At 40.7% G+C, this 26,780-nt stretch overlaps 1 protein-coding gene across 1 annotated transcript in view; it reads left to right on the top strand.

Annotated features, from left to right (window-relative positions):
• The window catches only part of GTF3C1 (general transcription factor IIIC subunit 1), a 41,594-nt gene that overhangs the window by 13,112 nt on the left and 1,702 nt on the right, over window positions 1-26,780 (top strand). The window contains exons 12-36 of the mRNA XM_035889129.1: window positions 113-266; window positions 1,245-1,348; window positions 1,588-1,772; window positions 2,126-2,395; window positions 2,633-2,778; window positions 3,195-3,292; window positions 4,896-4,992; window positions 5,749-5,926; window positions 7,345-7,480; window positions 9,110-9,245; window positions 11,074-11,155; window positions 11,828-12,013; window positions 12,601-12,758; window positions 12,901-13,043; window positions 13,240-13,321; window positions 14,561-14,673; window positions 15,607-15,669; window positions 16,212-16,305; window positions 17,075-17,247; window positions 17,871-18,155; window positions 20,249-20,502; window positions 22,235-22,521; window positions 23,001-23,664; window positions 25,179-25,218; window positions 26,030-26,222. Coding sequence (XP_035745022.1) covers window positions 113-266; window positions 1,245-1,348; window positions 1,588-1,772; window positions 2,126-2,395; window positions 2,633-2,778; window positions 3,195-3,292; window positions 4,896-4,992; window positions 5,749-5,926; window positions 7,345-7,480; window positions 9,110-9,245; window positions 11,074-11,155; window positions 11,828-12,013; window positions 12,601-12,758; window positions 12,901-13,043; window positions 13,240-13,321; window positions 14,561-14,673; window positions 15,607-15,669; window positions 16,212-16,305; window positions 17,075-17,247; window positions 17,871-18,155; window positions 20,249-20,502; window positions 22,235-22,521; window positions 23,001-23,664; window positions 25,179-25,218; window positions 26,030-26,222 — 4,321 coding nt within the window. The remainder of the gene's footprint in view (window positions 1-112; window positions 267-1,244; window positions 1,349-1,587; window positions 1,773-2,125; window positions 2,396-2,632; window positions 2,779-3,194; window positions 3,293-4,895; window positions 4,993-5,748; window positions 5,927-7,344; window positions 7,481-9,109; window positions 9,246-11,073; window positions 11,156-11,827; window positions 12,014-12,600; window positions 12,759-12,900; window positions 13,044-13,239; window positions 13,322-14,560; window positions 14,674-15,606; window positions 15,670-16,211; window positions 16,306-17,074; window positions 17,248-17,870; window positions 18,156-20,248; window positions 20,503-22,234; window positions 22,522-23,000; window positions 23,665-25,178; window positions 25,219-26,029; window positions 26,223-26,780) is intronic.

Below are 26,780 nucleotides of genomic sequence, written 5' to 3'. Positions count from 1 at the left end.
GGAATTGCTAGGAGTAGGGGAATACCCGTTCACTTCACATCCTCTAACAAACTGCTTAGGCAGTTTGGAGCATGCTGGGCGTAAAATGCAAGATATTTTTTGCATCTTTTAGGCTTCAGAAAATGGTCATGGATCAAGAGAAGCAAGAAGGTGTCTCCACTAAATGCTGCAAAAAGTCTATCGTCCGACTGGTACAGAAGCTTGCGCGAGAAGGACTCCTCAGACTCTACCGTACTACAGTCATTCAAGATGGCATTAGTAAAAAGGTGACTGCACGAACCCTGGCAGCAGAAACAGCTTTTCTCACAACCTCCTGATCTGTGACAATGTTTTGGGCCTTTTTACTGAAGTATATGGATGACTTTCCATTTTATAGCAGAACACGCAGTCAAGCTGCCCAGAAGCTACGTGTCCCAAACTAAGCTACTGTGAAAACCAGATTAGTGCTTTCAATTACTGTGCCACAGATAATTGTGAGACCAAGGAACAGCCCAGAGATCAAAGTCTCTGAATCTCTCTTCTGAGAGGTTCTGCTGCTTATCAGTTACACAATTCCTGGTTCTCTCCCTGCACTGTCAGGCTGCAACACAATTCTACTTAATCCCCTTTTGAAAGCCGAGAGTATATGTGAAATTCTAAGTTAGCTTCCGAGTTGAAATTTAAAGAATGTGATCTATTTTTTTAAAAACAAAAATCCCCTGTCATTGAGGTTTATGGAAGTAAAATGTCTGTAGTGCTAAAGCTGGGACTTGTCATCGTAACTTGAGTGTGAAACGTTCACAAGCAGGGAGAGAATCTATGGAAAATTCCCTGCTTCCCAATTACTGTAGAGCACATATGAAATCTTACTAATCTGAATTGTGTGTGTACTTTCAGCAAAGGTATGTAGTAGTTCGATCTTATGAGGTACGGCTTTTCATTTATCCCTTTCAACCTACTATTTGCAAGCTAAAGTGTTTGTTCCCCAAGTATTTCAGATTTTAAAACCCAAAACCCCTGAGGTTTGTCGAAATTAAATTAACTGTTTATTCATACAGAAACCATATGGTTTGGCCTCTTAATACAAACTAGCAGTGAGATTTTTGATCTAAAAGTGTTCGTATTCTGTGAATTATTAAACCTTCATAGGATTCACCCATTGTGGCTACAGTTAATTGTCTCTTGATCTCTGATAATTTATGCAGATAATTAAAAGCCGATATCTCCATAAATACCTTTTGTTTGTTTTCTGCTGCTCTGAACAGGTAGAATTTGTTGTGCATCCTTCAGTGAGTCCCAATGATCCCCTTGTAAAAAGCGCCATTGAGCAAGTGCGCTTCCGAATCTCCAACTCAAGCACGGCAAGCAGGCAAGTTGCAATGATGGTGTGGATGGCTTGTGGGGAACTTGGCTTATCTAGCATGTGCAAAAAATATGCAGGGGAAATAAACACGAAGTAAGCAAAAGAAAAGAAAATTCTCTTCTTTAGCAGTAGAGAAATGGGAGCACAAAGATGAAGCAAGGTGCTGAGTATCTCCTGACATCAGGAAAGAAGAGGAATTGAACTCTGCTTAATTTTTACTGAAGTGCTGTGTGGTTTTAATACAGGATTAAAGTTCCCCAGACACCAACATCCCAGGACCATGCTGAAGAAGAAAACTGGGGGCAAGAGGCAGTTCCTGATTCAGGAGAAACGCAAGGAGGCTCATGTAAAGCTGATAATAATAGTCGGGCAAGAAAAACTGATGAAAAAATGGGCATAACGCAGCTAAAAAACTATCACCCTGTTACAGGTACAGCTAACTTTGCTTTTCCTGTCATCTTTCACTTTCCCATCTTTCACCTTCCCATTTATTATTATTAATAATCTCTTTCAGCTGTTGGGCTCTCCTAAGATACAAGTGGGTTTTTTCTTCTTTGATAGAAGAAAAGTTGGGTTTGTGTTAAAGCAATCTCACTGTCCAATGTTTTCTTAGCTTACAATCGCAAACTGCAGTATTTGTATTGATTGCTACTTCTTTACTAATATTTACTTTCAACTGCCCATCTTCCCTTGCAATTTTCTTCACCTCAGTTGCAGAGGTCGCTATTTCTCCTGTTCTAATCCTCTTCTTACTTCTGTTTGTTACTTAATCTTCCTTCCCAGTTCCAGGACTTGGACGTTCTCTTGGTTTTCTTCCCAAAATGCCCCGTTTAAGAATGGTCCACATGTTCCTCTGGTACTTAATTTATGGCCACCCTTTAAAGGGAAGACAGCAAAAAGGAGATGGTGAGAAAAAAGGCAGCAAACAAGAGCTGGATGTGGAGGCAGCTGTAGTTGAAGCGCAACCAGATGGGACATTAGAAATTATGGCAACTGTGGTGAATCCTGAAGGTTCTGCACAGGAGACTGAAGTAGACTTGTCTAATCAAACAGGTAAGAAGCGGCACAGCCTGACTTTCCTACAGGCTTTGCCATGGTTCAACGCTGAAAAAAAAGGTAAAAGTCTACTTCAAAAAAGATGGCAAATCAATGGTTTGGATAATTTTCAGGTCATTTCAGATTTCCAGACTATGAACTGCCGATGTGTTCTGCTTGAACACTCACAGTAAAACTATTAATATTCCGGTTAGGTTTGTCCTGTCTGAATCTAAGCCAGTTTCTTGTTCCTAGTGTATGTGGATGATGTCTCGTGGATGCGCTATGTCCCTCCTCTGCCAGTTCACCGAGAGTTTGGATTTGGATGGGCTCTTGTTAGCGACATTCTTCTCTGCTTGCCTCTCTCGCTCTTTGTTCAGATAGTACAAGTCAGCTACAAGGTAGAGTGCTTTTTTGTTTCACGTTTGTTTTACTTTAAAGTCTGATGATACCAACTGTTCCTATAAAGAGCAACAAATGTCCTCTTAGCCTGTTTTAACAAAACTAGCCATCAGAGAGTAGACACTTCAGTTCTTGATAGTCTTTTACAGAAAAGTTAATTGCTTTTACAGCCACACTGAAAAAAATGTATAGCCCTGTAATACTGCAAATTTTTAAGCCAGTATTTTGCAAAGAGCTTTTTATAATCTCACTGAATCTTCTGCCTCATTGATTAACAAGAATAATGTTTAAGCATTTTACAAAAGCAGTAACATTTGCTTAGAAAATATTTCAGTAGACAGTTCTGGTAGCAAAGGTTGATACTTTAAAGGATAGTTATATTTTGCATTTTGATTAACTTCTACAATAATTCTAGGTGGATGGTCTGGAAGATTTTTTAAATGATCCACTAAAAAAGCACACTCTGATCAGATTTCTTCCAAGGTCAGTCCGACAGCAGCTCCTCTACAAAAGGTAAGCAGATGAGTCGAAGTAAATGGCTCTAGGGAGGAAACAACAGCGGTTGACTCTTTTCTCAGTTATTTCCTGTTTGTGTCAAAGACAACTTTGTTACTTCAGACAGGGATCATCAATCTTCTAAGGATAGCGTGCCAAATTGTATTTTTCTCTCCCAAATAGAAGGTAATAAGAAACTAATAAACAATATTCATGCATGCTGTCAGGCAGCATTTGAGAGCTGGGAGGTTTTGTCCTTCATAACTCATCAGCAGGGTGTTACTTCCGTATAAAACACGCTCCTGACTGCTGCTAAATTCAGAATTTAATAGAGTAAATGTTGCTGTCCTTCATCAATCTTTCCGAAGATGCCACATTTCCTAGTTCCTGCCTCATACATACCATTCAATTCCTACCTGTGCTCTCAGTGGCATGTCTGCCACTGTTTGCCGTTCCCCATCTGTGAGGTTTAAAAATTGAGATTGGACTGAAGGTAGGAAGGGAAAGCAACATTGAAGGAAAGTGACTTGAATATGTGGAATCAATATCACCATGTTAGTTTCCCCAGAAAGTCATTGCTAAGGGCATGGATTTGGATGGCTGGAGGCTTTATACAACATTTTGCAAACCTGCAAACGTGTCATTGGTGAGTGAATAGTGCTCGACAGTGTCAGCTGGCAAGGCTCCTGGTCAGCTCCAGTTTGCAATTCCTAACCTATTACTTGCTAAATCTTAGTACCAAGGAAACTGGATTTGTGGTATTTTCTGATATCTGCAGGCTCTATCTGATAGATTTAAGCAAAACAGTCTGCATGTAACCATGTTGTCTCTTTGCCCCCCATTCACTAAAACTTCTAACTTGTCCAAATTTGCTTCAATATTTCTGGCCTGCTCAAAGGACCTTTCAGAGCCCTAGAAGACTCTGAGAAAACTCCTGCCAGAATACAATTCCCATTTAACTGCAGAGAAAAACTTAGATCTTAGTGAAGTTAAATATGGGCAAAGCTAATTTTTGACAAACTCTCTCTCAGAAAGTAGGTCTTGCAAAAGTTCCCTGCAACTTCCAGAATTTTGCCATATAAGTAGGTATACAGCATGGGAAATGTTGCACATTTTGCTCTGCCAAAGCTATAAGCAGCTGAAAGCAGCGTCTTGGAGCAGTAATTCTAAACAGCCTTAACTACAAGGATTGGTGCCCAGTTCTTCCTATGTGCACACGTGAAGGCTTGGCAGCCCGTGTTTAGCAGTCATGCTTTCTCATTCATCTCTTCCTAACATGAAATCGTCTGCAGATCTGCTGGTGTTCTGACCTTGTTTAATTAATTTTTACACATGGTATTTCTGGTTGATTTAGTTCTCTGCTAGAAAAATTTGAGTTGGTATTTGGCTAAAATATTGTGTTTGTGATTTGAGGAAAGGAAATTTGGAGCTTTAGGGTAATTATTTGTTTTCCATAGGCTGACAATTCAAACAAAAATACAACTTCAGAAATTCTGAAATTCAGTATTTCAAAAAAGCAGTGGTTTCCTGAAACTTCAGGTTGCTGCATGAAAATGACATGTTTTCTGATCTATTTTTACTGTTTTCATGAATGCTAAATGTAATCCTAATACTGCTGCAGGAGGTACATCTTTTCGGTGGTAGAAAACCTTCAAAGATTATGTTATATGGGACTGATACAGTTTGGCCCAACAGAGAAATTTCAAGACAAAGATCAGGTAATTTTTTAAAATTTAGCCATTATTCTTCACGTCCTTGCCCAGTGAAATAAATGCAAGATTTGGGGGTTGTAATTAAGTAAAATACTGATGTTTCGGATGTTTATGCAAGCCTCCAGATCCAAGTGACCTATTGCAAGTGGTGCAGATAATTTTTACCTCTTTTTCTGCAAAGACAGTACTCAAATGTATAATGCTGAATGTTGCACACGCTAATGATCTGGGAGGTTGCAGACTGGCAGCACTTTATGAAAAATGAGCACGCCACATTCTTTTCCATCAAGGTGTTAGACATTGGATGTCTGGCACAGAATAAAGTCACTGAACAGAGTAAGATGATTACATTTGTACCCATCTTCTTATCAACAGGGAGCACATGCAAAGGAGAAAGCAGTCCCAACGTATACTTCATAAGGATAAGATAATTAGGCCCCAAAACACATCTATTCAAATCCTGAATGAGAGCTCGTAGGAAATAGTCACTCTCTGTGGAAACTTGGAATATCCTGTGCACAAGGGGGAAAAGAAACTGTTCTAAATCTAGGACGGAAATTTCTGGATCTCTGGCAAGGGAAGTTTGGGAATACAATGCAGCAGGGTGGGGATGGGTGTGCCTTCTGTCAGAGTACTGGCTCAAAACAGCAAAAGACCAAGGAAATGCTAAGCAGTCCCAAACGGGATTAAGTTGTGTCTCCTGTAAATTAGGCAGTTTCAAGGATTTTTACCTACCAGCCTGAAATATACTGTATTTGGCAGGTCTTTGTGTATATGAAGAGAAACGCTGTGATTGTCGATACCACTATCTGTGACCCCCACTATAACCTGGCTCAAAGTAGCCGCCCATTTGAGAGACGCCTCTATGTTCTGAACACCATGCAGGATGTGGAAAACTTCTGGTTTGATCTGCAGTGTGTCTGCCTTAACACCCCACTGGGTATGGTATAACTGCACGTTCTTACACCGCAATTCCTCCTCCTTTCCTAAAACTTGAGGCAGGCTCTGTTTTGGCACTTCCAATGTTTTGTTCTCTTGTCTGGTCACCTCATGCATCAAAAAAAGCTGGCATTTCTGTCCATATAATTCTATGAAGTTGGACATTTTGAGAGCGGTGTTAAAGGAAAAAATTGCTGTCGTACTAGAAGTATCACATTTGGTAATAGCCCTTTAAGATTTTAATCCAGCTATGAAAAAGCCTTTCTGAAAATAGTTACTGTAGTATTTTTGCCACAGCTCTCTACCAGTTTAAACAGAGATCCCTTTTCCTTAGAAAAATGTTGCTAAACATTCTGACCAATAGCTTGAGTTAGATGAAAAGTGGAAGTTAAGGGTGTTTATGCACCTCATATTTTTTTTTTAGGGTTTTTTTTTTGTTTGTTTCATCCTTTTACATTTTTTAATAGGATATACAGGTACATTATATACATTATAAAAAAAAAAAAAATAAATTGGAGGCAAGAGATTTCTCCTGATACCTTAGACAACACTATTCTGTATTTCTGTAATTTAGTCAGCCAGGTAAAAGGATCTATTTGTAATTTTGTCTTACTTTTGCATTGAAGCAGTTATGTGTGAAAGGTTCCTTACACACTTGTCAAATGGTAGCGTGTCTGTGATTGTTGCAGCTTTTGCAGGCTAGTAGGACCATGGTTAGCCTTAGCCCCCAAAATACGGGAATGATGTTGTTTCACCAGTTTGCATATTTATGGAAGCTTTGTAGTATTCCAATTAATTATTTTCCACATTGAGCCTTGAGGGCAAAATTGCTCTGTGCTGAATTTCAATTTATATTGCAGCTCTAGATCAGATACCTGCCTGAGATCTAGTCCTGCCCTATTGTCTTTGTAGCATGGGCAGCCAAAAAGCGATAGTAGGCCAGAAATTGAGGTTTTTTCCTACCTCTGAGTTCTGTTACTATAAAGCTATCATGTGACTCCTCTGCTATATCCTAAATGTATCTCCAACGTGAAGGTGTCAGTCACGCAAAACATTCGCACTGTGTTTCAGCCGTCGCGACCTGCCGCATCGTTTCTTTGAGGACTGTTGCCACATTTGAGTATCTGAAAGGCTGCATTTCAAACCTAGAATATCAGTGAACTGCTGAATTTTTTTCCTTATAAAGGGTTCCAGCCTCCCATTACTTCTGCCCTGAATACAGTTTTGGACAAGTTAGTGCCTTCTACTGGTAATTAATTGGAACACCATTAGCCTCTGTGAGAAGGTAGCGTGTTTTATTGAGAAGCAGTAGAAATGTTAGCACTGGTTGGGAACAGTAGTTTGCCATAGCAGGGTGAACTGAAAATGGGTTGAAGTCTTGCTTTTCATGCTGATAATCAAAACCATTTGTACGTCTAGGAGTTGTCCGCTGTCCTCGTTCAAAGAGAAGTAATCTTCAAGGGGAGGAGACTGCACTAGATGTAGAAATGGAACAAGAGTCAGCAGTGAATAAACACAATCTGGAACGAAAGTGTGCGATGCTGGAATATACCACGTACGTCATCTTCATCCTTGCTTTGCCGCTTGAATAGAGTGGGCAAAAAGAACTGTTCTGGCTTTTGGGGATGTTACTCAATAGCAAAAGCAGTTAAGACTCTGGCATTTCAGTTGGGTGGTGTGGGGTTTCTCTTAGTAATTCAGAGGCTATCTGATTAAAAAGACGTGTATTTATCTCAAGTAGCTTCAGTAGCTCCCCGGTGTCACATTCCGAGTTCTGTCCTCCTGTGTTGCACTTTGCTGCACATTGTTTACAAATTAATTTTTCATATGGCATTGGTGTACACTGGTGAAATCAGGAAGTGATCTCTGGAGCACTTCATCTTCTGCCTCATCGCAGAATACCTGAGAGGATTGTATGCTTACAGATACAGTCTGTGACAAAATGCCAGTTAGGCTTTTTATATTGTGTTGTGCACTGTGGTTTAGCTTTGGCAATATTCTATTATGTTTTACTAAACCATCTGTTTAAAGTATTTTCAGTTAGTTCAGTGGTGCAGGTAGATATATCAAGTTATCCTAAAAAAATTAATGGAGTTGAGGGAACCTAATTCCACTGATCCTTGCTGATAGAAAAAAAAAATCTGTTCAGTCCACTTGTCAGCTTTTGCATATGGTCTCCATTGTATGCTAAGAAATCTTTTAAATGGGATATCTAGGGTTTACTTGCAGTTAGGCTGGAGATGACTGCAACATCCTTAAGGTCAAGAAACAGTTCTTGGATTTAATTGATGGTGTAATGTTATAATGAAAGAGTTGTCTATTGAAGGCTTGACTGAAATGATTTTTTCATGGTAGCTTTCAAAAAATGTTTCATAAGGCGAAACAGGATTTCAGAAATACTCTTTGGTGTTATTACTGGGTTGTCAGAGCTGTCGTACCTACTGCATACGCAAAGCGCATTTATAGTTTGATTTTTTTTTTTGAGGAAGTAAGTTTGTCTACATGATTTCTTGCAAAATGTGGTATTTATAATGAAGAAAATATCTTTTTTTTTTTTTTTTTCATTCTGTACTGTTAACACCACACTAGTAATTGAACAGCTCATTCGTTAAGGGTACCATCACATGCTATTCATTGTTAGTGTCATCCTCTTTCCAGGGAGAGAATTGCAGCACATTGTTTTTCTGGCTTGTATGTGTCTTTAAACAAGCTTTAATGTGCTTTTGAGAAAACTGGAGACGGTCAGTGCTTGATGGTCAGTGTGAAGAAGGGTTATGATTGCCTTTAGTTCCTGTGGAAGATTTTCCCCACACTTGTCCTGATAAAGTTTTTCATCTGAGCAGGTATTTTCTCTAGTTCTGTGGCAGGAATAGTGCTGAGAACAGAGTTTCACATGGCCATTGGAACTTAGTTAACAATAATAAAGTTGGTGTGGGTGTAATCTTTAAACTGAAAGCTCAGTCATTAAATATCAGCAATTAAAACTTAATGGAAAAGCATCGTTGTCACGCTACTTCTGGAACAAGGTTAAGGGAAGGAGCATCTCTCTTTCTCCTCTTCTTTCCCAGTCTTACCTAAATTGGGAGGGCAAGGGGAGAGTTCTGCACATTGCACGGACATCACTTAAGAGCAGCTGCACTCCCTACACAATAATTACTGTAGATTTTGTTACTCTTTCTCTCAGAGGCAGCCGAGAGGTGGTTGATGATGGAACTATCCCCGGAGATGGGTTAGGAGCTGCAGGTCTGGATTCCAGCTTTTACGGGCACCTAAAACGCAACTGGATCTGGACAAGCTACATCATCAATAAGACTAGGAAGGTGGGTATTTTAAAATTTATATCCTGTAATGATTTTTCCAAATTTTAATATTCTTAAGGTTGCAATACTGATAGCAAAATCTTACTGCTTGCATGCTTTCTCAGTCTTGTGTCTCAGTAAGGCTTTGCATCACTGGAAAGAAATGGGTGGCAAATGTGGTAAGCGTTGGTGCAGAAGTGAATGACAGAATCGGATGTAAATTTTGTCTGAACTGAATTTGATAATACATGCAACCAAAGGAGAAATCCTTTATTAAGCTAGCATTGTAGTGGTGCCTCTTGCCTTTCTGAAATGTAGAAGTTGTCAGATGAAAACTGAAACATCCAGAACAAGGAAATACATAGAGCAAAAAAAAAAAAAAAATTACTAGGAATCCCAACATAGGCAAATAAGAATGGCTGTCCTGGTTCTGCCTAGACTCCTGTCTCTGATGGTTGCTAATAAAAGATTTGTAGGGAAGGTTGTTAAGAGCAAGGGAGATGTGTAGTGATATTTCCTCAGAATATTCTCCCAGCTGTCTGCAAGTTTGGCTTAAGGCCATTCTAAACCTGGGGGGATGTTTCAAAGCTGTTAATAGCTTTTTCTTTTAGCATTAATTTCTCTAATTATTTTTTTGGACACATGTAAATCCTTTAGTATCCACAGCTTCACATAGCAAAATGTTTCGAAGTCCTATTATGTGTCATCACTTCCTTTTGATGGTTTAAGCTCCCTAATAATTGTGGTACTAAGGGAAGCCATGAAAAATATCATTCTCCGTTACCCTGTTTCACTTGATTTTGTAAACATGTCTCATGTTTCCCATTATCATCTCTCTTTAATGACTGGCCATTATCATCTCTTTTTAAAGACTGGCATCTACTAGATTACTTAACTGTTCCCAGCAGGGAACCAGTTCTGCCTGTAATCATTCTTGTTGCCTTTCTTTTTACCTGTTCTAGTTCTGTTATATCCTTTTTAAGGTTAAAATACAATCACATAGTGCATTCGGGCTGGGGCCAACACAGCTGCATAGCATTGCTCTCCTTTCCCAAGAATTCCTTGCATTTGCTTTGCTTTTTGACCCTTACCAAGCATTGAACAGGTACTTTCACAGAACTGAAAATTACCCTACCTTAAGCAGTGGTCAAATTAGAGCCTATCAGTGTATATGTCAAATCAGAGTTGCCTGGTTTTGACCTCAGGCAGGATCCTTTCATTCTGAATTTCATCTGCTGTTCTGTCACCTAGTTGTTCAGCATTAACAGGACCTCCTGCAATTTTTCTGTCTTGGCTTTCCTCTCCACATCTCTGACCAAATTCTATCACCAATGAACTCCATGCAAGAGAAATGGGGTTTGCCGAGAATGGCAAAACTCCCAATACATTGCAATCAGCTTGGGCTGAGATTTAAAATGGCTGGAATATGGTGTAGGAGGCATTTATTCAATGTTTGTGTTTGCAGTTTCGTTTTGTGCTTTTTAGAAGTTCCTTTGGAATGTAAAATGCTTTGAAAAAATACTGGTTTACAGAAAACTCTGCTCAGCCTCTGTAGCAGTGAAAGAATCGAGCATTTCTTTTCCAGTGATGGCTTCTTTTAAACTTGAGATTTACTGAAGTTCTAACCTTCATAATCGAGTGGGTATTACAGCATGATTTAAGAAAAGCTCTAGAGCCATTCAAATACGTGGTAGTAATAAGGCGAATGAATTCTTCGTTGTAGCCAGGGCTCTTTTCCTTTGTACTGAACATCTATTTCTGACACTGCTCAAAGGATTTAATGTATAGTGATGTTAAAACCAGTGCCCTCCTTTTGCATATCACCTTTTTGAAAGCTGTGTTGTCTTAGGAAAGTACAGTTTCTGAGAACGGACTGATGGTGAGACTCCAAACCTTCTTAACAAAACACCCCCTTCCACTCAGTACTGGAGGTAAGGTGGCGATGCTGGCGGTGGGGTCTATAACTGGATTAGAGCGGTTACTGTCTTTGTCAAACCCAGTATAGATGATGTGGGTTATTCCTCTCTCCTTACAGTAATCTAGGATGCCTCTGGGGCAGTAAAATAGATTCATATTTTCCTTCCCTATTTCTGGATATATGGAACAATTTTTTTATCCAGTATTGATGACATGGTTGTTCCCGTCTCCTTACAATGATCTAGGATGCTTCTGGGGCAGTAAAATAGATGTGTAAATAATTTTCTTTCCTATAGAACAATAATTTTTATCCTTTGTAATTTCTGATGTGCAGTTTCCAGGAAGTCTAGAGGGACCAATGTTTTGTACAACTAGGTGCTGTTAAAACTGCATAGCCTAACATTTAAGCTAAGGAGGAGGAAACACTTCAGGTTGAATATAAAACCTCCACTCCGTTCCCTTGTGCTTGTGCACTGCACGCTAGATTTAGTAATTACTTGATGATTCCTCATTTATGTGGGATTTAATTCTGTGTGAACTGCTGAGAAGTGGCATGAAATGACATGACTAACAAAGGGCAAGACTGAGAGGGCATCTGCTGAAACGTTGGCATTTGCTCTCTATACCTTAATATTGTAGAATGTAATTCCTATAAAGCTCCGTTATGTAAATATGTGTCATTTTAGGTAATAAAATTGATATTTTGGGAGAAGGAAAGTTAGGATCTGAGTCACTTGTCCACAAAGAGGAATATATTGAAATAAATAAAGAACCAACCCAGGATCGAACCAAACGAGTGAGAGGTGGAAAAAACCAAAAGAGGAAGAGGCTTAGGAAAGACACTGGAAAGAAGACGAAGAAGAAAAAGAAAGGTAAAAAACTAACACACTGGAAAAAAGCATTCTTTTTACTGCACGTGCCTGCTGTTAGTTGCTTTAGAAAAGCTGATGTGACTGTCATGTAGCATGGGAAATGGAAACTTACTGGCAATCTCATTTGTGTTGCCTCTTCCAGTGAAGAGGTTTGGATGTCCTGGGGCTGTGTACTAGCTCTGGAGAAAAACAACAGCGTGCTGTGACTGTTACCTGTGTGTGAATCGTGATTGCACTACTGTACTGTGCAAACTGAAGAAATGCTAATCATGTCTGCGCCAGATTAACTCCTTGCAATTCACCATCAACTCTTGATAGCTGCCTAAAGATAAAGAAACTTTAAGATTCTTCATGGCATGATGCTCTAGGTCATCAGCTTGGTAACTAAAGTGCTTGTTTTCTCTTTCCTGGGAGAGGTATTAACCTATTTTACTTTCTCAACTGCTACTTCCTTCTCTGCTTTTGTCTTTTATTCTTATGAACTCCAGTTGGTGCTGATACTGCCTGTGACAGGAGTTTGAATTAATCAGAATACGCAGTGCTGACATAACTAACTGGGTTTTGGGGTTTTTTTCTGTATTTGTTAGAAGAGGATTCTGTAGAAAAAAGCAAAAGACTCCGCTACCATGATGAAGCTGACCAGAGTGCCCTGCAGAGAATGACACGTCTGCGTGTCACCTGGACAGTGCAAGAAGACAGTCTGCTCATGCTGTGCCGAATTGCTAGTCACGTGCTGAATGCGAAGGTATTTAGTAGGACCTCTGTTCAAAGGGCTCTATGTACTGAACACGGATTTCCTTAGCCCTGGGAATTCATCCTGGTTCTAACCATCATTTGTGTACGTAAAAGCTGAAGTTTAACTCTGAACACTTTTGTTCTTCACACAGGTAAAAGGGCCCTTTGTTCCATGGCAAGTAGTTCGGGATATCATGCATGCCAGCTTTGAGGAGTCCCTTGATAAAACCTCTCATTCCGTTGGACGAAGAGCTCGTTACATTGTCAGAAATCCACAGACCTATCTTAATTACAAGTAAGAAATTCTGTCTGTGTTTTAGGTATAGGCTAAGTTCTCCAGACATGAAGTGAAGGGATATGCTCCTTCTGTGTTTTTGTCTTATTTCATGCGAATATAAATTTAAACTTTTTTGCACCCTAGTGCTATCAAATCTGTACTGAATTGGGAAAATTTTAACTGTGTCCAACACCTTCAATTGTATCTGTTGCAGAGTTTGCCTTGCTGAGGTTTACCAGGATAAAGCCCTCATTGAAGATTTCATGAATAGAGAAAATAATTATGAAGATCCACAGGTAGGAGGAAAATATTCTAAAGGTCATAGAGTGCTTTTCACTGTTTGGATTACTGAGTACTTGCACTGTTTTGATTACTGTGATTTCATATCTTATCTCTCCCTTGTACCCTTAGCTGGGTTAAAAATAGCATCATTGTAAAAATGCAGCATCATTGTTATTTTGAGAGTAAAGTGGACACAGGCAGCCTTCCAAAGGCACATAAACAGCAGTGCTGTGCAACAAAAATTTTGTTTTTTCAATGTGCTTTTTTATAAATATCCATGACTGAACATCTGTATGCACAGATCTTTGTTGGGTTTTGGTTTTTTTAATCATCCTTTCAGCCTCCATGTTATCTGAGCAAGAAAACATTTTTGCTCTGTAATTTCTTATTTTTTATTCTGGTTGCATGTAGAAATATTGCCTTAGCTTCTGTGGACGAGTGCAGGAATGTAAGCAAATTTCATGAGAGAAGCCTTGATGTGATCAGTCAAAATATTTTGTTTAATTTTTAAGCTTTTTATGGCTTAAATCAACCAGAATTTCAAATTGAAAAGTTGTTCACACTTTCAGTGCAAACGATTCCGTTTTGAATTTCAAAACTTTTTGACAGCTGGGACAATGTGACCGCAAGATTTTCTTTGGGTTTATCCAGGAATAATAGTTCATATTCTTGTCAGAGAATCCCAACTGGTTCTATTGTTAGATTCTTTTTTGTTTAAATGAAGAATAGTTGTTCACTGGTGAGACACTGCTGAAATAAATGCATGTGTCCCCATCCCTGAAGTCTGTCTTTGGAAGCAAATAGTATCTTGTTTCCAGAGAGAGAGAGGATTGTTCCTCATGTGTACCAGGTGTCCTCCAAGCCATGATTGTATAAACAGACTTAGTGGAGAGCACAATAAAGCCTGAAGGGTATGAAGAGGAAAAAAATACTTAAGCAGAAGCTTAAACAAAGCTCTGGCAAGAGCTCTTATGCTGTTAATTCAGTGTAATTGTTTTTAATATGTTCATGGTGGGATGCTTGTAGCTGTGAGCTTGATTACAGACAGAACCTGCAACTGTTAAGTAAATTGGCAAACAGGACCTCCACAGAGCTTTTCTGATGCATTCTCTCGTCTGTTGTACTGTTTCTGACTTGACAATTCAAAACCAGCTATTCCTCCTGGAATCTTCCATGAACACTTTAAAAGTAGAGGGTCTTTTCCCACTCTAAGAAACTGAGGTCGACAACGTTTCTGTCTCTCGTTTTCAAAGGTTTGTGCAAAGGAGTTTAAAGAGTTTGTGGAAAGACTGAAAGAGAAATTCAGTTCAACCCTGGGGAATCCCAAACTTGAGATTCCTGATACTTTGCAGGAACTCTTTTCCAGGTATTTTAGTTATGACGCTTTTGACTCTGCACGTGGGCTGAGACACTGAGGGGGGAGGGCAATTCAGAGTAGACCTCTTCTCTGCTATGCATGCTTTACACCCTGTTACTTGTACCTGTACTCAAAGTTTTGGTAAATACCACAAGCAACATTTCTCTCAAATACATGCTTCCTAAATACATGTAACTAGTTTTCAGTTATTCGCACAAGCTTGCTTATTTTAAACCATTCCCATTTTGCTAAATAAGACTTTTTGTAAACCAGAAATTCACAATGTCAGATTTTCATAAATTGTCGAATCCTCAACTTTGCTATTAGACATGTTGGTACTCAGGTGTGATATTTTAATGCAACAGAAGACTTCTCCTTACCATTTTCCAGATTAACTGGCCCCATTTTATATCACAATTTGTAACTGGTTGCTCAGCTAAATCATCTCAGTGCTGCTAAAACTGTTGATACAGAAGAGTACTCAGCCTCATATAGCATTCTCCAGCCACAGATCACCAAGCTTTTTGTGATGAATAACACATGGAGAGGAGTGTGAAAATTTGGGTCTCAAACCATTTTATGATAACGAATTCAGCACCTTTGTAAATTTTCTTACATTGGGAAGAGCTGTACATTACAGCAACAGTGCTGCCGATGGTAACTGGAAGTCCAAAACCTCAATAGAATAGCAAATCCATACAGTTCTGTACTGTCTCCTGTCAATGTGTTTTATCTCCTTGTCAGCAGAGTGCTTAGTGGAGTGAGGGAGATTGATCTGGAAAGTTCTTTTGACACTTGTGCTGAGGGCTGCTGGAGCAGATCCTTCCTCTGCGCTGTTTGAACAGTTATTAGCAGTTGCACTTGTCAGCCTCTGGGTTTCACAGTTGATATAAAATCACAGAATGTTACTTTTGTTTCAGTGTTTTCCTTTCCCTTCCCTAGATTCCAAGTTTTGGCAATTGGAGAAGACACAAACCGAAACACAAAAGAGGACAGTCTAAGCAGGTGAGTAGCAATAGCACCATTTTTTCCCATTAGGACTCCAAGGTTATCTCGGCCCTCACATCTGTGAAGGTCATGTAGTCTTCTAATTCTGTACGTTTTTCATCTGTTTGCTGCAGTTTCTATTTATTAATAGAAAAATACTTTCACAAGGCTGTGGGGACCTCCGACACAGGTCAGAGATTTGACGAATAAAATGACAGCAGTGATGCCCTTCTCAAAACGGTGGTCTGTGGTCATTAGGACAACAGTGTATGTTTTCTGTGTGGGTGCTGTACCTCAAGAGGAGGAGATGTTAACAAAGAGAACTTTGTTTTGTGTTGGATCATCTGGACTGATCCAAAAATTCAGGGTGGAAGGTCAGGGAAAATGTAACAGGCTCCTTTACTTGAGTGATCCTCAGCTGCAGCGATCTCATGCCTTTATACATCTATTTCAGAAGCAGGTGATCGAGTTTGTGTATTTTTGTGCTAGTTTAATAGTTAGGTACCTCCTGCTCAAAAATCATCATGAATAAACTTTTTTTCTTTTTTTTTTTTTTCCAGCATCTATGATATTCATTTTCTAGTGCTACAGAATTTGATTCAGAGCACTTTGGCACTCTCAGATAACCAGATGAAATCCTGCCAGTCATTCCAGGTACAGTATCTGGACCAAACTTTACTGGTCATACAACTCTTTAGAGTTTCTCCTTCCTACTTTGATATATGCCTCTTTCAAATGGGAGAAAAGAAACCCAGGAACTTAGGTTTGTATCCATTCTGTTGAGATTATTCTCTTCTGCTTTTAGGAAATTATATATTTTAGGCAGATTTTCGGTACATTGCTTTTTTCTCTGAGGATGAAATTGCAAGGTGTGAGGTTGAAGTAATGCCCCAAAACTATATGAAATGAATTCCACGTCCCTTCCACTGGGTCAAACTGTATCATGATTTAGTGCCTGCTTGAGCAGTTGGAATTATGCTCTGGAGGAGATATCCCAAAGACAGTCCTAGTACCAGCTGACTGGTGTTGGGAATCCTCTCCTTCAGCATTGGGGACCACAGAAATAAATAATCTATAAGGCAAGCTCATGGAAGCAAATTTTCCTAGTAAACCGATGGGAAGAATCTACCAAAATATGTTGCAGATGAGCACTTTTTATATATAAAACTCTAGTGGGAGCCTGATCCCATTTTGAATAACAAGTATTCTTTAGTATTTAGTTAATTTAATTGACATTTGCTGTGGAAAGCCTTGAATCCTATAAAAGGAATAGAATACTGTAGTTAAGTGAATTTATAAGTATCATTTACATTCTGGCTTGTAGCTCCGTGTTAATTTAGTTGATGTAAATCTCAAGTAGGTGAGTCTAACAGCGGATTCAGAGCTAACACGGCCCTTTACATAGAATGGGATTTTTTTGCAGACATTCCGTTTGTACCGGGAGTACCGGGATGACATTCTTGTGAAGGCTTTCCTAGAGTGTCAGAAGAGAAGCTTGGTCAATCGCCGTCGAGTAACCCACACGCTGGGACCAAAGAAAAGCCGGGCTTTGCCTTTTGTACCCATGTCGTATCAGCTGTCTCAGAGTTACTACAGGTGAGTGTCAGAAAGGTCACTGTTTGAGAAAACAAACGAACCTACCCAGGCACGCTTGGCATGGAGGAGAGAATACACATGAAGTATCTAGAGCAAAGAACCTGACCATCACAGCTGAAGAGATGAAGGTAACATCTAGGTATGTGTGCTAGCCCTTTATTCAGGGCTGTATGGGGAATAGGGCTAAGTCGGCTGGGCAAGCCTTTACAAAGACACCTGCAGAGGAGAGGAGAGGTAGCACCAAAGTTCTAGGTATGGTGCAAAAATTTCTTTAGTACTCTTGTCATTCTGATGGTTGCTTGCTTTTCCTGTCCAGTTACTTTGTGCTGCGCTGTACCTGGCTGTTGGGGTGGGGCAGGAGAGTTTAACTGGAAATGCATTCAGTGTTCAAGCAGAAGATGAGATCTGTGCTTTGTATTTGCTATATAGTACCGGACCTTTATGTGGTGCGTAAGTACCTGATGTTCTGGAACTAGTGAAAGGACTGTGGAAGCAGATGGAGAAGGTACTTGGTCACCAGCTCTAGCATGGAACTTCATGTGCTACCGAGGGTCTAAAATTCATACACAGTAAGAACAGATAATGAAAGTTCTGTGCTTCTCTGAATTTTTCTTTTTGCCCAGAGTTTTTACGTGGCGGTTTCCTAGCACAATTTGTACAGAGTCCTTTCAGTTCCTAGAGAAGCTCAAGGATGCTGAAAAATCAGACCAGCCAGATAACTTCTCATTTAAAGATCAAGAAAACAAAGCATCAGAAGGAATGATTGCGTTTCCTATGGATGGACCTGGTGGCCATTGTGTGGCGATGCTTTCCCTCTTCTCCCTGGGACTTGTATCTGTGAATGTGAGAATCCCAGAGCAGATAGTTGTGGTGGACAGCACTATGGTGGAAAATGAAGTGATAAAAAGGTAAACAGTGTTATTTCTGTTGGTAAATACAGTTTGGGGGTAACCTGAATGAAATTGGACAGGCATCAGCATTTTCTACACTGTACTGTGGCATGTTTTACTGTGATATTGTTTAGATTTTTATTTCTGAGGGAGCATTCTGAAGTTTTAATGGCACTCTAGTTAGTGCCTGTCATTATAGCCTTGGACTGCATTTGTCTTCACATATGTGACATTTAAGTTGCTAGGCCCTTCATTGCCATCAGAGCTAATGTGGAAAGGAGAGCAGTGTGTGCTAGGTGAGCATTTTCATCATTGCACCTTCCCATTTCAAGGACTAAGAAGGATTAGTAACAAGGTTTCAGCTTTATCAGTGAAACCTTTCTCCACAATAGCAGTTCTATGTATTGTCTCTTTGATTTTATTTCTTTTTTTTAAAAGCCTCCAGTAATTGCATACCATTTAAATTGAAACTCTCTCCCTAGGCAGGCTAATCCTATGAATAGTTATCCTTACAATCGTTATGTGTTTTCTTAGAGTGCAACTAAAATCTTTCGCCGTAGTTTAACCTGTTGCTTCCTGTTGTACATATACATGGAAAATACTTTGTTCTTTCTCTTCAGAGCAGCGTATTACCTATTTGAAGATTGTAATCATAGTCGTCCTCCCATAACATGCTATTCTTTAAAATGAGCAGCCTGAGTTCCTTTAGTTGTGTTTTTGGTCTGTTATTCATGTTATCCAGATCTTTTTGTCTTTCTCATGATTTTCCTCTGCACTGTGATGTCAAAAAACAAATGCCATGCTCTTGCCAGCAGGTCTGTGCCAATTACATCGTGTTATATAGGTGATATGCCTGCTAATACATCCCAAGATGATGAATGGCCATGGTCTTGCCAAAAAAAAAAAAAAAAAAAAAAAGCAGCCAAAAAACCCCAGTGTGGTGACTCATGTACAGCTTATGATTCTTGTGATTCACTCTAACAAGTTTCTTTTCCTTCACCTAATTAATTGTTTCCTCTTAGTGCGGAGGGGCAGGTGCATAGTACTATAACATATAACATGCATCTGTCCGTATGACATTGCTTCCTGCTCTTTTCCAGACTATTCCTCCAGTTTGCTGGAAATGTTCTGAACGCAAATCCTGTCATCTTATAAACTTGCAGGCTCTCCAGTTTGGTGATCCCGTGCAAACTTAATAAGCTATTTTATCACCCAGGTCATTCACAAAAGTACCCCAAACCCTGGACCAGTCCCATTTCTGAGTGCAGTCATCTGAGTCCAGTTTTCCAACTGGTTATGTACTCATGCTGTTTTTTCTAAATGATGTGTTCCCTTTTGGTTTTAAATATGTCTTAACAGAAGGTACTTGAGGTCTAACGCATCTTTGAAAAGGTTGGAAGGAACCTTTGGTTGCCTCTGGCACAACCTGTAAAACCAGAGGCAACTTCAGAGTTAGATGGGGCTGTTCAGAGCCTTCACCTTTATCCATAATGGCTCTTGTGTCCTGGAAAGAAATAGCGTGGGCTTGACTAAGTTTGTTTCTGGAAAATCTATTCTGGCTGCTGCTGCTACTCTTTTTTTTTTTTTTTTTTACTTTGAGGCTGTCTGCAGTTTGTTTTATGTTGGGTTTGGGGTTTGGGTTTGTTTGTGGGTTTTTTGTGGTTTTTTTTTAAGAGTAACTGAAGTGTTTGGTCTGTAATTCTTTCTTCTCCTTTTCTCCCTTAAAAATAAACACTGTCTGCCCTATACTGCAGTATCCCTTATGGTCTCAGCCTTTGTGCTCTGACAGATGTTCCCTCATGATGAAGTGTCTGCAAAGAGGTTCAGCACTGTAAGCTGAGATATTTCGGGTTCCTTTCAACATGTTTGCAAAAAAGAGAGGGTTTTCTTTCCCAAGGACCTTTAGTGTATTTTCTTTTCTGTAGCTGCTTGTTCTCAGCACTCTAAATCAGCCTGTTACGGACATACCCACAGCTGTTCGTGACTAAATACTAGACTGCAGAATAGCATGTGTTCTTGCTCTGATCGGTGTAATGAGTCACTTTCTTATTTTGGAAAAAAAAAAACAAAAAACAAACAACTAACAAACAAACCACCTCTGTTTGCTGTAGTTTGGGAAAAGAAGGACTTGAGGATGATGATGACGATGATGATGACTTAGATGACAGCTCTGGAGGCAAACGGAGAATAGAAGTAAAAGCTCGCCAAGCATCTCATACCAATTACTTACTGATGAGAGGCTACTATGCCCCTGGAATTGTCAGCATGCGCAATCTGAGTCCCAGTGACAATATTGTGGTCAATTCCTGCCAGGTGAAGGTTAAGCTGCGATGTACACCCGTTCCCGGAAGACTCAGCTCTCCAGGTCAGTGACTGTTTGTCCTAACTTGCACAGAAGTGGGTTGGAGCAGGAAAGGTAGCGAACTCCTGAGCTGAGGAACGGATTTGAACAAAAACCTCTTAATGTGAATGTTCTTTTTTCATTACACGTGCAGTTTGCCTTGTAATGCTTTCTCTCCTGGCTTAAAACAAACAGGTGATTGACTTAGAGGCACCTTTTGTTGGTAACAAGTCCTTGCCTGTATTTCATGTTGTGTGAAACTACTAATCCAAAGAGGAATTCTGACCTCTGCTCTATTATCCCTTCTCCAGGAGGCTTTTCAGTCCCTTCTGCAACTTAAAATGCCATATTATGTCACACCCAGGCTTTCTCTTCTGTAAAGAGAAAAGAAAATCGTTCAGAGCTTCTTGAACGGAAATTCACATTTACTTGTCTTGTGCAAGTGCCTGAAATAGTGGTGTCCAATCTCTGGCCTTTTACCTACAGTAATTTTATCATTTTGATAATATTTAGAGCTGGAATATTTGCAATTTATCAGCACTCTCCCCTCCTGAAGAGCAGCTTACTTTCAGCTGTAATGCAAACGTATCCAGGAAAGCCTTTAGTTGTTTAGCTCTTTGCTGTCAAGGTCCGTTCCTGTCCCTGCCTGTTCCTGGCCTTTTACCTACAGTAATTTTATCATTTTGATAATATTTAGAGCTGGAATATTTGCAATTTATCAGCACTCTCCCCTCCTGAAGAGCAGCTTACTTTCAGCTGTAATGCAAACGTATCCAGGAAAGCCTTTAGTTGGAAGGTCTAGTGCTGTCCCTGCCCGTTCCTATTGCTGTTGTGGTAGAGGTAAACCGTAATGCAAACGTATCCAGGAAAGCCTTTAGTTGTTTAGCTCTTTAGTTGGAAGGTCTAGTGCTGTCCCTGCCTGTTCCTATTGCTGTTGTGGTAGAGGTAAAATAGAAGCTCTTTCTCGTATCTCTGCTGCCACACGCGCCCTCCAGCTCTGCTGAGCTGACGGCTCATGGCAGTTCTCATTTGTCCTTGGCCATCAAGAGAAGTGCGGCTGCCATCTGAGCGTCCCCCAAAGCACGATGTAAAGGCAGCCTGCAGATACACGGGTGGGGAGCCGGTAAGAACAGTGCCCTCTGGTCACCCAGGACTGGAGAAAGGTGTTAACGCTGCTTCAACTTGTGAATACTCCGGACAGCGGGGGTCGGGTTTGTGCAGTGATGGACCTGTCTCCAGACGCAGAAGATGCTTTGTTACGCTAACTGTACCGAGAGACGTTGTCAGCTTGTCCTTTATGCCGCATTTGGCCAATGGCTTTCTGCCGTGGATCAGTTGCTTCCAGTTCTTTGAATCTGGTCCTCCATAGCATTTCCTTGCCCTAGACTTTTTGCTTGACCTTCTTCAAGAAAAAAGGAGATGATTCCCTCATTAACTTAGAGTTAAGCTGACCCAGTTTTAGAGAGAACGCCAGTAAGTCTACACTGCCTGTCAGTGAGACTTCACTTTGGTATGAGGGTAAGCCCTTGTAAACCAGCTTGCTGCTCTTCTGTGGGTCTTTTCAGAGACAAATATGTAAGGCAGAAATAAAAAAAGAAACTGCAGCAACGATGATGGAAAACTGAGCTCTGTGTTTAATTGGAATAGTCTAAAACACCTCTGATCTGTCTGCCTTGGAATATTGACCTTTCTGTAGTGTATTGCATAGTCACAACTGCTTCACAGCTTATACACTTGTTTTTTATTTGCTTTGCAGTTTCTTCTCTGCTTGATAACATGACTGTGGGTGTCTCCTGCCTCCCCGAAACTTTTACCAGGCTGATAAAAGTCCAAGAAGAAAGTTATGAGGTTGATCGGTTTCTTCCTGAGTGTACAGAACGCTATGGCTATAATCCCAGAGATGTAGCTGCTGTTTTGGAGATCCGTAATGCAATAGAGGCGACTTCCCACTTTGGAATTTGCAAAGCTGAGCTGAGCAAACGTTTCTGCAGCTATGAAGAGGTGGAACCTGAACGCACCAGGAGCTTGGAGCAGTACATTCAGGTGGTTTTACAGCCAGCTGCTTTCCATACTTTAATGTTTGCATGCTTAGTATTGCCCTTGAATAGAATCTGCCAGGCTGTAGGAAGCAAATACAAATTGAACAAAGCTATTTATATTAGGCAAGAGATCACATACCAATACCTGATAGCAACCTCACCTCAACAAAAATTAAATCAAAGATGGGAATGAACTTAAAGGTATCAACATTCACCTTTGGAAGCAAAATACTCTTTCCTAGTTACATTTTAATTTAATTAAAGTTGAACAAAAATATCTTGTGCTGTAATTTCAGAAAAGTTGAAGGGGTAAAACGTCTTTTCAACTTCAGAGCAGCAGGACAGAAAATTGAATGTTCTATTAAGCTCTTCCTCTTCCTTTGCTGACAGTTAAAGATGGCAATACCACGATATTTCGTTAAACTGTTGTTTTCTAGTGAAAGCTCCCAAGACAATTTTTGTGTTGGCTTTTTCTTTTAATAGGACCTTATTGAAATGCAGCAGGTTTTAGAAGTTGGAGGCCACACTGTAAGACTGGTTGCAATAATATTTGCCAAGCCATGGCTATTACATTCGGTATGTCTGAAGAATAAACCAGATGACTGTGATGAGCAAGGTGCAGAAACCACTCTCCCAGAGGTACAACAGGATTGCCTGCCGTCAGAACCAAAGGAGGGAGGGGAGTGTTCCAGAGAGGAGGAGGAGGAGCAACTGGGAAAAGACACACCATCTGTCACTGATGAAGAACCCCCAAGGAAGAGATGTAAGACTGAAAACGATGCCCTTCAAGATGGCAATCAACTCTGCCAGGGTTCACAGAGTGGTTTGAAAAGTGCAAATGCAGGTAACTCTGATGCAGATGTTACTGATCCTGTTCCAGTGAAGGAAGCTTTAGTCATGGATGAAGAAACAGGCTCCCTGGGGGGGCAGACAGAACACCTAGCTGAACACCCGGTGTGCGCTTCAGATGCTGTGAATGTGGACACTTACAAGGAACAAGATAAATCTTGTTCTGAGGACAAAGACCTTGAAGAGAATTATGAGCTCAGCATGGAGCACAACAAGCAGGTCCCTATCCTTGACCAGTCAGCCAGTGAGCAGGATGATGATCTTGCTGACTTGCAGGAGAACCCAGGAGTCTCTAAAGGTACGTAGGAGCACTCTACGTCCCAGAAATAGAGACTAGCTCCTCATCAGGGGATCCCAAACCGGTAGCTCCATTTTATAAGCAAAAACTAGATTCTTTATGAAGCCGTACCAGCAGTGGAGGTTTTCATTTCTCATAGATGAAGTAGCGTTACGCTGCTTGAAAGGGAAGGTCTTGGAGGTTTCAAACACATCAAAGATTCCTTCCTATGCCTATTGCTGGAATGTTCATGACTAGTCCAGAAACTTGTTTTCGTGTCTTACTCTTCTCCAAAAACATATTTGGATCTCCAGTTTCTCATCTCTGGCTTCAGTACAAAGGCTAGACATCTCTAAACCTAGAAAACACAGTGCTACTGGTGTACATTTAACTAGAATGCCCGTGACTGAAAGCTCTAAAATCATTAAACCATTCACCAGAAAGCAGCTCATTCCAGCAAGAAGATTAATAGCCTCGTTTGTAACCCAATTTGACTTCATTTTCATTTCCTTTTTACTGCCACTTTTCTTTTTTTCTAATAGCTAGTGGTTCTTGCCAAGCTTTACGTTAAGTAGGTTGTTGGGGATTTTGTTTTGGTTTTGTTTTTATCAGCTCTGATTTCAGATTGAGTCACAAGCTAACTGCTTGTGTGGTATTTTGCCAAGATCTGCCGTTACCCACGTTTACAGCTGCAGACCGCCGTGTGAATCAGTGCAGGCTGATCCGTAGCATCTTAGGGCTTGGCATTGTTTAATTGGAGCCTTCCTGCAGGAAACAGGCTCAGGGCTGTCTAAACAGCAAAGACTTCAGCAGTTCTTAGCGTGAAACTACTGAAGTCTTGTTTTGGATTTGACTTCCTCTACTTGTTCGTAACACAGGAGGGAAAAAACAGTAGCTATGTTATCTAGCATAGAGTTTTTGCCGGTCTTACTGATGAAGGCCAGCGTGAAGGGCTGACACGTGCTTAAGCCAAAGCTGTTAGCCTCTGGGTGTGGTAGAAGTACCTGCATTAAGTAATTGTATAATTAAATCCCATGACATAATGTGTAATGGCAGTTGCAGAGACAACCTTCGCTTTGAAACCGAACTCTGCTGAAATCTTGCGTTTGCCTTCTCAAGCCTACAGCTACTCAGCCTTCTGCTCAACTTCGGTATGGTTACCAGGGGCGTTAGGTTAAACCCACGTGAGTGCCTGCATGCCGAGACCCCGCATAGCGCTCCGCGTGAAACTCCGTGCCTTCGGCCCATAGAATTACTTGTTGTTCAGCCACGTCATCAGACTTCCAGGAATAAAACTTCTTGCTGCGATTTGAGAATGGCACCACAAAAAGTGTGAGAAGAGGCGTGTGAAAGAGTGAGTTTGCTGCAGGCAGGCGATGGCAGTCAGAGCTCCCCGTGCAACTGAGAACAACCCGCGGTGTAGTTTGCTTGTGTTATTTTCTAGCACTGTTGCATTTTACAGCGTAGCCACCTTTTATTTCCCTTCCACTAGATAAAAGAGTTTGGGTTAATTAAAAACTATGTTTTCTTTCCAGGAAGTTCTGTGACAGATGTATCCCAGGCAGCCAGGGACCGGTGAGTAACAGAGATGTCTGCAGAGTAACTAAACAGCGCTACCAAAATAATACCTGGAAGCAAATGATTTGGAAACCTTAGTTTTATGCTCTGCTGGGCAGCGAGCATTGATGGAGAAACCCCATGTTTTCCTCCATTGTTCTGGTTAATGTTACTCGTGCTTGTACGCATGCTGAAAAAAATTCTGATACAAGTTGGTTTGGGGTTTTGTTTCCCCAAAACCAACTAGCTCCAAATATCAGAGGGACAAAACTGATTTTCTTTCTCAAATAAATCCAATGCCAGAAAGTCTCCGTTTCCATGCACCCAGGAAAGGCCTGGAGAAACCACAATATGGGAAATGTGAATTTCCATGCTGTGTCTGTCTTTTGACTCCAAAATACTAAAAATGAGGAATTTGGTTTCCTATCTGAGCACCATTGCTGCATGCTGCAGGTGGAAGCAGGTCTTGGCTAACTTCTGGAGGATATTAGAGCTAGTGACAAAGCAGCGGAACAAAGCTTTCCCGGTCATCAAGACTCAAGGTTAATTGTTGGGTGGTTTAATGGTGCTAAAAGTGCTTTTTGGGCGGTGAACACCTCGTGTGAAGTACTTCAGGTCTGTGGAAAGGTCTAGGGGATTAGCACCAGTCTCTGCCCGTTCACAGAGCAGCCACAGAAATTACCCCTCGGATGTGAGCGAACACTGGATGTCTGTTATGAGGCATTATTATCTCTATTATTAAGAATCTCAATTGTGCAGAAATAATGATGGGAAACCTAACTAGTAAAGTAACTCCTGACAGAACTGAACTTAAAATTGCCTTTTGCAGGGCCTGCGAGAAGGTCTGCTTCATCGGGAGACCGTGGAGGATCGTGGATGGGAACCTGAATAAACCTGTGTGTAAGGGGATGATGGAAGCTGTGCTCTACCACATCATGACAAAGCCAGGCATAACGGAAGGCGTGCTCTTGCAGCATTACATGGGGGTACTGCAGCCCGTCGCCGTCTTGGAGATACTGCAGGTATGTGAAGCGCCAGCCATGGGAACTTGAATCTGGTTCAGCTCCTGCACTTAGGAGTGGGCAGCTACTGGAAGTGCCAGGAAAACGGGACTGTGAATGAACCCTGAACAGCAATCTTCTCCCGTTAGCGCAAATTAACCAAAGCCAGCACAATTTACTGTTCACAGTGAGGATGGAAGGAAGCCGGCTTTACCTGTCCTTGGAATACCGCGCTACTGATTTTTAAAATTTGAGCCTGTGAGATGGCTGTACGTGCAGCTGAAATTCTAGCTGGTTAGCCAAAGGCGGTGGCTCATCACTGTGAATTACTAAGTTGGGCTGTTTGATGCAGTGTTAACCACCACAGAATTTCTTTTTTTTTTTTTCCTAACATACCTTTCGGAGGGGTAGTCTTTGACATACGAATCGGACTGAACTGCGTCTGTGCTAGGCAGTGCTGTCAGTAAGACCTTCTGTCCTGACAGACCTGCTCAAAGGCATACATCCTGAACTGCAAAACAATACATGGCGAGAAAATTTGAGTTTCTCACATTTTTTTTTTTTTTCTCCCCCCCCCCA

Source organism: Egretta garzetta, unplaced genomic scaffold, assembly GCF_000687185.1.
Source record: "Egretta garzetta isolate BGI_Z169 unplaced genomic scaffold, ASM68718v1 scaffold42, whole genome shotgun sequence".
NCBI lineage: Eukaryota > Metazoa > Chordata > Aves > Pelecaniformes > Ardeidae > Egretta > Egretta garzetta.
This window is presented reverse-complemented; position numbering and strand designations above follow the sequence as displayed.